The sequence below is a fragment of the Talpa occidentalis genome, unplaced genomic scaffold (genome assembly GCF_014898055.3).
Source record: "Talpa occidentalis isolate TD23 unplaced genomic scaffold, MPIMG_talOcc4v2.1 talOcc4.16, whole genome shotgun sequence".
Classification (NCBI taxonomy): domain Eukaryota; kingdom Metazoa; phylum Chordata; class Mammalia; order Eulipotyphla; family Talpidae; genus Talpa; species Talpa occidentalis.
Window position 1 is genome coordinate 59,251,015 of NW_023601653.1, and position 11,183 is coordinate 59,262,197.

The 11,183-nt window shown below is 39.9% G+C and overlaps 1 protein-coding gene across 2 annotated transcripts in view; it reads right to left on the reverse strand.

Moving 5' to 3' along the window:
* The window catches only part of DERA (deoxyribose-phosphate aldolase), a 96,521-nt gene extending 85,338 nt beyond the window's left edge, over nt 1-11,183 (reverse strand). For both annotated transcript variants that reach the window (XR_008552261.1, XM_037514286.2), the window contains exon 1: nt 11,091-11,183. Coding sequence is in view for 1 of the 2 variants with exons in the window: in XM_037514286.2 (XP_037370183.1) it covers nt 11,091-11,121 (31 nt within the window). In the remaining variant the exon portion in view is untranslated. The remainder of the gene's footprint in view (nt 1-11,090) is intronic.

Sequence of the window (11,183 nt, forward strand, 5' to 3'; positions counted from 1 at the left end):
GTTAAAACATTCGAACAAAATCACACCCGTGCATACACACACGTATGCATACACACACACACACACACACACACACACACACACACACACACACATACACTCTCTCTTACCTTCTGGCCATTTGTTCAGTTGAAAAGCTTATCAGAATCTGGATTACAGGAAGAGTTAATTTGGATATTTTTACCAGACATTAAAGACCACAATCTTGACATAATTAACTAGGACCCCAAAGAACCAACATACTTTTTTTAGGAAGTAATTACCAGAGGCTACTCTTATTTCAGATGTTGCTTTAGGGGAGGAAGTCTGAACAATACCCAGAGAGCCAGAAGTTGCAGCTGGAGTGTTTCAACATTTAAAAAGCCTGTATAGTTGGCTGGAGTTGAGATGAAACATTTATCCTCCTCTTGCAACCGCTTTGGTTTCCAGGGAACTGACTGTTACTGTGGCGGCAGGCTGGGGAGAGATACAGCCACAGACACACACACAACGCACACCAAAGTTAACTGAAAAATTTCAAAGTGCCTTTTTATGCCTTTAACTCCAAAGATGAACACATTTTCAAGGTGACCCAATCCTCAAGTGACAGACAGTGTTTCAAAAGGGCCAGAGCTCTGCACTTAAACAATTTCTAGTGACATGTTTAAATCTCATCCTCAAGGGCTCTATCTGCTGTCTCATTTATGAGTCTTTCTTTCCTGGCAGAAGCATCCCATTTTAAATGAGTGCTTGAAGTTGGTCTTCCTTGCGAACAATTAAAATCCATAGGGCTTAGATGCTTTAAAATTTTTTTCGGAACGTAGCAGGCACTGTGGAGGACTTTTAATTATTTAATTACACACCAAACTCAGATTAGTATTTTATAGCTTTTTTAATCCTATTTGTCAAAAACAGTCTCAGAATAATAAGATACTGAGCCTCATTGCTCATGCTTACCAGCAAAAGGTAAAGCCTTGTAAGGTAAAAATCAAAGGTCACATTCATAAAAGGTTGCCCTATTTAAATTCTAAAAATACTCATAATCATTATATTGACTGTCATATTTCACACACAGAATAGAAAGGATTTTTCTTCTTTCTTCACTAAAACATTACTTAGTGATTATAGAAGAATGGGATAACATCAGAGGTCTGACTTGGGTTTCCTAAAAATGAAACATGCCAGGCTGTTTTTGACCTGGTTCTTTGCAGAAACCACTCCCTGAACTGTCTGTGAATTCCTACATATCTTTCCAATGCACTTGTATCTCTGTGGTCCCTTCTATCCTACAGCACTGATTTACACAGCTATCTCCCTTAGGGGCCTATAAACTCCAGGCAAAGACCAGGTGAAAGTCACTTCAGTTTCCGAGTCATTCCCCTGAGCATAAAGTAACAAATGCCAGGAACATCAGGCACCCCCATATTAGTTGGCTTTTAAAAACAATATTTGTATTCATTCACAATATATAAAAATAAGTTTTTAAATTTTATTATTATGATCCCCCATCCTGAACAAGTGTCCTGAGTCCAAGGGTGGGGGCCGGGGAGATGGAGGATGGTGAGCAGAGTACACATTGGGACAGGAGCCATGATGGCCCAGGGTTGGTATGAGGACTCAAGCAAGTGATGGGGGAACCCACAGTCCAGTCAAAACAGGGAGGGGAGATGCATGAAGGGGCAGTCTGGATGTGAAGCATCTCAAATATGGAACAAAAGGAAATGAAAAAATTCCTTGGTATTGGGTTGGAATTGGAGGTATGGGTGTGAACGTGCACTTTTCACTATAGATACAGATCTATGATAAGTAGACAGATGGGGTGAGGTAGGGGAGTTGAGAAGGGGAGTTGAGAAGAATGTCTACACATTTTTCAGCTCTGCCCAGTAAGGGGCCTGGAAACAGACACACACCATAGAACCTACTTGCTGCATAGTTCCTCAATTCTACATATATCATCACCCACTGAAAGAAATGCATGGAGAAATGGCTGACTCCAGCACTGGGGCAGGGAGAGTATAAAATAAGCCAGGAAAACCTCCTTAAGGCAGAAAAGAAGTACTTAAAAAATAATGAGGCAGGTCTAAAGGAGAAGCATGGTGGAAGGAGCACCATTAGCAAAATCTGATACAATTTGAACACTAAGTAATCAGAGCAACAATCTAATCCACTGGAAAAATAAGAAACCTCAAATATATACCAATATGAACAAATAGCAATAAATTGAAAAATCTGCAGAACAGGATACTTAAATAGTATCAAAGTATCAACCCACAAAACATATACTAATTACAAAGGTTGAAAAGTAACTTTATAGGAGAAGCCTGACAGACAACACCTTAATGGAGAGATTAAAGTGTGGGAACTCCCTGGTGATTCAATGGGTTCAGAGGCAATCTATGAAGCTGTCTGCAGCCTCTGCAGCATGAATTTGATCCCTGGCCAGCCAGGGAGGAACCCACATGGTGCAGCAGACCTCTCTTGGCTCTCCCGCTGTTCCCCTCAGCAGTGTACTTTGAGAACACCTCATAATTTCTGTAATACACATGCCAGACAAGCACAACCTAAATCTGAGCATGTCAGATGACTGACGACAGAGACTGGAGAGTATTCTACAAAATAACTGGCCTGGGCCTCCCCTGGTGGTACAGGTGGTTGAGTGCAGCACTGTGAAGCTGCTTCCGTAGCCTCTGCAGCGTCAGTTAGATCCCAGCTGGCTGGCGAGGGTCCCACGTGGTGCAGCAGACCTCTCCTGTTGCGCCCACTACTCCCCTCAGCAGTGTATTTCATCAGTCTGCCTGTTCTGTTCCCCGCTCTGTCTCTGGTGAATCCTCTCACCCTCCTGCAAATCTGGCTTGTACCCCGGTTCTTGTATAATAAATAAATAAATCTTTAAAAAAAAATAAATAACTGGCCTGAGATTCAAAACTATGACTATCCCATATTTACTCCCTACTGAAGCAGATGAGAGACACAGCCATTAAGGGCAACATGTGAATCTGAACTGGGGTTTTGAAATAAAGTGCATTATTTGGACAACTGGCTAAATGAGTGAAAGTGGTGGATTGGACAGTGTTATGGGCCCATGCTTATGTTCTCACTTCGATGGTTGCAGTGTGGTAGCTATAAGGAAATCTCCTTCTATGTAGATGATACTCTAGAACCCAGGGGTACAGATGCATCTGTCGATCATGTTCCTCAAATGAATCTTTCTACTGCAAATCTCCTGAAAGCTTGAGATTGTTTCAAAGTTGAAAGTACATGGATAGAGGGTTTAGTGTGGTCTTTATCAGCTTCCATGCACTATGGCACACCATGGCCAAAAAGTGCAGGATGATACAGTCTATCAACCTCACCTTCAGATACTTGCAAGAACATATCTGGCTTTATGAGCAAAAAAACTAGATTGGACCAAGCTCCAAAGTGTCTTCCACTAGACATGATCAGTGGCTACAATTGGGTGTTTAGGTGTGCTTTGTTAAGAGTGCAGATCTAAACTGCTGTTCACTTTGCCTTATGTTACTGCCAGAAGATAATAAATTTTAACGGGTTATTATTATTAAAACAATACACATATACAGCAAAAAAAAATTGTGCTGCTTTATGATCAATACGCAATAGGATAACAAAGTTATCGTTACTAATATCATACTCAGATAAAAACACTTTCATATTATTTTTTCTCTCTCTCTCTCACACACACACACACAGCATGCATGCAGCTGTGATGTAAAGTGTAAGTACTTGTAACCACAACTTTAAGAAGCTGTGGATTTGAATTGTGACCTCAACTCTTACTCTTAGATATTAAATTTCTGAGAGCCTTAGATTTCCTACTTTCATAGGGAGAATAATTATACCTACCACATAGGATTACTAGGATAATTTAGATAATGTTTGTAAAGATAACTTGTTAAACCTAAATAAAAATGTCAATACTAAGAAAAATATTGGATTCAGCTATAAAATTCACACTAACTTAAACTACTGTACAAATAATAATTTATTTTTTTTAATTTTACATTGATTCCACTTGGAATTAATGGGAATTCCTTGCAGAAATCTGTTTTTTGCAAGCTTTTATATATTTATTTTGTATCCTGCAACTTTACTGAATTTATTGAGGAACTCTAACAGCTTTTTGGTGGCATCTTTAGGGTATTCCCTATATGATATCATGTCATCCACAAGTAGTTTTACTTCTTCCTTTTCAATTTTGATGCCTATTACTTTTTTCCCCTGTCTAATTGCTCTAGCTAGGACTTCCAAAACTATGTTGAATAGCAGAAGTGAAAGTGGACATCCCTGTCTTGTTCTTGACATTAGAAGAAAAGCCTTTAGCTTTCACCTTTGAGTATATGATGTTAGCTGTAAGTTTGTCATACATGGTTTTCATCATGGTGATATATATTTCCTATGTATTGGCTTTGTTGAGTTTTTAACATTAAATAGATATAGAATTTTTTTAAAAATTCTATTTTTACCTAACCTAAACTACAGTCAAATTTTCACATGCCACTTAGTGAAGAATATACCACCTTTTGTGTTGAAGTAGGAATTGAATTTGTTTCTGAGAGGCAAACATTAATGGGCTTCCATAAAATCAATCAATCAATAATAGGGATTCTTGAAGGGTGAATAAGGTCTTCTCACCTGAAATCTACAGTCTCCTTAAATTGCTTGATTTGTATTCAATTAGAGATTACATTTCTCAGGAAGCTTCAGAGAAACCTTAGATTTAGAAATAAAAAAAATCAAGAAAAGACAAAAACAAACGAACAAAAAAGACAGAAGTCATCTCAAGTCAATGAAACAAATTTATTCACAAGAAGAAATCCTGGGCCTCCCTGGTGGCACAGGGGTTAAAGACAGCACTATCAAGCTATCCGCAGCCACTGTAGCAAGAGTTCGATTCCCAGCCAGCCAGGGAGCAACCCACATGGTGCAGCAGACCTCTCCTGACTTGCCCGCTGCTCCTCTCAGCAGAGTATTTCAGTCAATCTGCCTGTTCTGATGCCCACTCTGTCTCTGATGACTCCTCTTACCCCCCACACCTCTGGTTTACACCCCAGTTCTTGTATGTATAAATATTTAAAAAAAGAAGAAGAAATACCAAGGAAGGCTGGCTTTAACATGCCATCCCAGAAATTTTTTTCAGTGACAACTAAACACACTTCTCATGATCCATTCAAATGAGATATTTCTATTCTCCCTTGGGATACACCAAATCCTCTCTGAAAAAAAATGGTTAAGATGTGGGTTTTGCATTAATTCCAAAGAGCACCTGCACCCCTATGTTTATAGCAGCACTATTTACAATAGCTCAGCTTTGGAAACAACCCAAATGCCCAAAAATAGATGACTGGATCAAGAAGATGTGATACATATCACAATGGAATATTACTCAGCAATCAAAAAAGATAAACACATGCAGTTTGCAACAACATGGATGGCGCTGGAAGAGATCATGCTCAGCGAAATAAGCCAGAAAGAAAAAGAAAAATACCGGATGGTCTCACTCATAGCAGGAATCTAGAAAACTTAAATAAGGGACCAGGAAAATGAATAACTATAAGAAAGTAAAAATCAAAATCAACAAACAACTATGAACCAGAGACACTCTGTGGGGGGTGCGGGGGTGGGGAGGGGAGGGATTGGGGTCAAAATAAGGGGATTGCAATTGTATGGGGAATATAAAAATAAAATTTAAAAAAAATGTGGGTTTTGATTATTGCCATCAAGACACTGGTGAAGCAAATCTAAAATGAGTCATTTTATTGTGACTAGCTAGTCATTTATATTTTTTGCATAAGAGATTGAGTATCTCTATTTAGGGATGGGGGTAAAAGAGAGTGGGAGTGAAGCAAGCAACCTCAGCATGAAAGCACCGGCGTTTGAATTCTGGCTGTGCTACCTTAGCTGTTTCTGACTTATAACTAGTGACTTAAGACTTTTTGTATCTTAGTTTGTTCTTCTGTAAAATGGCCATCACAGTCATCTTCCCCAAAGAGCTGTTGTTAAGTGCAACAAAATTATTCCAAAAGCATTTAGCAAAGACCCTGGCACCTGCTCAGCTCTATGTGATCCAATAAAACCAGCACCTAGGTACCTGGAGCAAAGCACATGTCAAATAAAGAAAAGTGCAAGTGTTCTCTACTTTGCCAAAGTTTAAGATATGAGTCCATTAAGATTGTTTTTAATTTTAAATTGCTAATTTTGCAGTGGGAAATCACCCATCAAAATCAGAAATTCAACACCAAAGTCTAGCTCTTAGGAGTGGCAAAATGAGCTCACTCCATCCCTGATTTTTATCTGAGTAAATTTTTAAAGAAAAATGAAAGGTTTTAATGCAAGAGGGCCAGAAAGCTCTGTTATCACAACCCATTTCAGGCAGGAATTAATCATACCTATCTCGTTTCTTAAAGAGACTAAATGGAGAAGTGCATTTCACATTCACAAGTGTTTTCATTGTGACTTTGGCTTGATGCCCAGCTTCTGAACCAAACCTAGCTCTGTCCTAGTAGAGCTGTGTGTATGTTAAATTACCAGAGCCCAGGTCTATAATACCCAGTAGACAGTGGGAATCCAATAACCACTTGTGGAATGTGTTTCCTCAAATACAAAAATCTCATCAATGTTTTAGGTTAGACAAGCAGCCAAAGCTGATCTCTTTTATCCATGCTTTACATATACTGTCCTCTCTGCTTGTTTTGCCCTGGATTATAGAAAATGCCTCTACACATCAAAACAGACTGTACATTACTTAATAATCCCTAAGGAATCCTTTAATTGTGGATATATGCCTAAAACAATCCTGTCAAGGCAATACAGGAAATCCACAGAATTGTCCCCATCCTTGGCCAATTAAAAATCAGTGTTGAATTACTTTTTTTCCTGTTGTTTTTCAGTTTTCTTTGAAATTTTCCTTTTGGTACACAAGAGCTTACTAATATACACCTAGAGAGCAGGAAGATGCTTAGAAGTTCCCTGATACAATACCCTCACTTCCAAAGAAATGCCTCCAAAGAAAAGCACACTTGAAAGGAAGCCACTGTCAACAATCTGCATAAGCCTCTTGAGATATTTTTAAAGACAAAAATAATAAAATTGAATTTTAATGTTATTTAGAAACAAGAGAGAAGATGTAATACCTTACAACACCTGTCCACGCACAGGGACCCAGATAGATGCCCCAAACAAGAAGTTCTAAATTCATTTCTTCACTTAGCAGACATGTAAGAGTGCCTTCTGTATGCCAGACACTATTCTGGGTGCCTTGGACACATCAGTGATCAAAAGAAAGATCACTGCCCACCTGTACCTCTATTTCAGGCAAAAGCTAAGAGGACCCAAGGACAAGAGAAGAATTGGGGCCTCCCCGGTGGCGCAGTGGTGGCGCAGTGGTTGAGTGCTGGGTTGCGAAGCTGCCTTCTGCAGCCTCTGCAGCGCCGGTTCGATCCCTGGCCACCGGGCGAGGGTCCCACATGGCGCGCAGACCTCTCCCGCTGCCCACTGCTCCCCTCAGCAGTGTACTTTGTCAGTCTGCCTGTTCTGTCCTCCGCTCTGGCTCTGGTGAATTCTCTCACCCTCCCGCGCTTCTGACTGTACCCAGTGCTTGGATAAATAAATAAATAAATTTTTGAAAAAAGAGAAGAATTGGTGAATCTCAATGGGGTCAATAGCATTCCACAGCACCACTGAGATTAGATCAGGGGTTAGCTGGGTACACCTCAGAATCAAAGAATGTGGGGTACCATACCCTGGAGCTTCAGATTTATTAAGATCTCCAAGAGCCCATGAATTTGCATTTTTAATAAGCTCCCAGGAAAGGCTAATGCTGCTGGTCCAGGGCATTACTGGGACCATTATCTAGTTCAAAGAAACGAAGTGGTTTGCCCAAAGCCACAGGCCACTCAATAGCAGGGTCAGATTTAGGTTTTCTTCTCTTCCAACTCCAAACTGATCACAACTCTTCCTACAACAGCTGTCACCTGCCCCCTTAGTACAAACACAGCCCAAAGAAAAAGAAGTTAACATTATATCTGAGGTTGAAAAAAATCGGAGTCAAATTCTTAGTAGAAAATATCTTAGGGGGGCCTCTCTGGTGGCGCAAGGGGTTAAGAAGCAACCTATGAAGCTCACCACAGCCACTATAGCACAAGTTCAATCCCTGGCCAGGGAGGTGACCCATATGGCACAGCAGACTTCTCCTGACTTGCCCGCTGCTCCCCTCAGCAGTGTATTTCAGTCTATCTGCCTGTTCTGTTCCCCACTATGTCTCTGGTGAATCCTCTCACCTCCCAAAACTCTGGCCTGTACCCCAGTTCTTGTATGTATAAATAAATAAATCTTTAAAAAAAGAAAAGAAATGATCTTAGGCAGACAACACTGATCACCAAATACAAACATACAAGTTGATATTAAAGTTAGAGGAGGCATGGTTCCTTCTTTCACATGTCCAAAAGCCACCATAAAAGAATGTTTCCTTAAAGGATTTTACCATGAGGGTCAGGTTCAGTCTCAAACATACACACACTTCTTTTAAGTAGAGGTACAGACACTAAAATATAAATAAGTAATTGGATTAGTGATAATTTTGGTTTTCTTGTGTGCTAACTGTACTTTCTAAAATTTTTACAACAAACGAATTCCATTTGTATTAAGACAGGGAATAAGTTATTTTCCCTTAAAAAAGAAGTACACTGTATAGAGTTTCTGGATCCAACTTCAATGTATATAAAGGTTTTCTCATCTCAACAAGCAATTCTCAGACACCATCAGGATGCGAGAATTCATCTCAGTTTTAACACTATCCAGAGACTGTGTTTTTAAGTTTCACAGGAAAAGAGCTCAGTCTCCCATCCTCTTCAGAGGCAGCTGCAAGCCTGTTGTCTGTGCTTCTGACCACCTGGCTGTAGATCAGATATTCTGACAGGCTTTCCTCAGGTTCAGTTAATTTGCTAGTGCAACTCAGAGAATTCAGTAAGCCAGTTTGTTCACTAGATCGTCAATTTCTTCCGAAGAATAAATTCCAAATGAAAGAGATGCATACGCCAAGGTTTGGAGATCAAGTATGGAACTTCCAAACATTCTCCAGGATGCGAATCTTACCCTAGAATTTTCAAAGATCCTCCTTCTGGGTTTTTAAGAGGGCTACTTTATTTAGGCATGACTGATTAATGCATTGGCCATTGAATTCAACCTCCAGCATCGCCCTGGAGGTCGGGGGTAGGGACTGGATGAGCCAACCCTTAATGACAGGATTGGTTCTCCAAGCAACCTCCAACTCACAAATCAGGTGCTTTTCAAAAGTTACCATTATTAACACAGAAGGAGACAATGTCATCACTTCGGAGCTAATTCAAAGCTCTGGTGATTCCAGTTTAAGAAACTCAGTCAGGAACTGTGGATGAAGACCAAATACTCATGAGGACCAAAATATTAACTTTTCTATAAATCACCATACTGTAACAGCTTATTTAAAAAGACTTTCAATTGAAAAACTACAAAAGTAACAACATAATGCATAAATATTAAAGAATTTTTTCTTAAATACATAAATTCAAATAAATTTAGGATTTTAAGCTAGACCTCTGTCTGGATTAATGATTAATATCAATGAAGGAAAAACATATTTAAAATATGCATGATTTTATTTAAACAATAAAAGAAAATTACGCTCATTTAAATAGCTGCATAAAATTCACATTTACTATTAATCTACACAGCAACTGGTTTTTGCATATAGTGTACTTTTCAACAAATAAATGGATGCGATTCTAATTCTTTCAAATTAAGGAAATAAAAGCTATATGTCAATTAATGCACCAAATAAAAAATTAAAGGGCTCAATTGTAATTCTTGAAAGAAAAATAAATGTGAAAGTTTGGGAAAATAATAGAGCATCCTCACCTCTTTACAAGTCACACAGCTATATGCCTAAGGATATCCAGATGAGTAAGACCATCCCCCATCCCTATTCCCCATCCCCCATCTTTCAAGATCTTCCAATCTAGGGAATACTCCTTCATTACTAAAGTCCATGTTCCAGAGACAGAACTAGGGTTTAAAACATAATGTGCTAAAGGGCAGTGACTTGATGGGGAAATCAGCTATCATAAAGACATTCTCTACCATTCAGCACAAGTTCTGCTACACCTCTTGAAGTCTAGACTGTTAATTAGAACAGCCACTTTTTTAAAAAAGTAACTTTTATGTTATATATATAATTTATAACTAGTTTTCTGAAAATTAGCCCCTAACAGAACTTTCTATAGAATACTATTATTTACACTTAGTAGGGACCAAACACTTGACACCCTCTCATCTGATTTCCAGACCACTTTATGAGCTAAGTAGGTATCACTATTACCATTTCCAGATGAAGAAACTTAAGCAGTGATTAATTAATTTGCCCAAAGTCAGACAGCAAACTCGAAGACTCAGATATCCAAGCTTTTAAACTGAGAAACTTAACCTTTGTCAGGATCATGGTTTTGCTGTTTGAATGACAACATTTTTACCGTTTTACAAACTCTGAAGGAAGTTTCCCAACTATATTTGATAATATCAATGAAATGAAACTGGCGGAATAACCCAGGCACTTTTACAAATCTTTGTACCTTTAAAATCATATACAATTTACAATTAACTATGCAGTTCACAAACCTGACAAACTTCCCACCCACATGACCTGCTCTGAGGGACAGCTGTGTTCAAGTCATCTATGGAAATCCAGCAATAAATCGCACAGGGATTCTATAAGGCTAGGAAATGAAGGTTTTGAATTTGTTTTTTGTTTGTGTGGGGGTCTTGGGTTTATTTTTGTTCTTTGCAACAGGGGAGCTAGTAGGTGAACGAGTTAATAGGAAGATCAAAGTCGAATCCTTCCCTGTGCCCTTCGGTTACAAAAATAAGGTTGGGTGCCAAGGCCGGCGGGATCATGGTGCCCTAGAATTAAGTCTCCCTGATCGGCCTCTGCTTAGGGTGGGTGCCGGCCCCGCGACCCCAATCTCCGAGACCCCGGGCCAGGGCTCTGACGGCGATGACCCCACGACCGGCGAGGGGGTGCTGGGAAGCGCTGGAGGGGAGGGGGCGCCCCGCGTGGCCCTTACCCAGCTCGGTGCCCAGGTTGCGCGCCGACATGGCGAGGGTGGCTGCAGAGACGCCGGCTCAGGGCGCCCGCTCACCTCGGCGGCCCTTCCTCC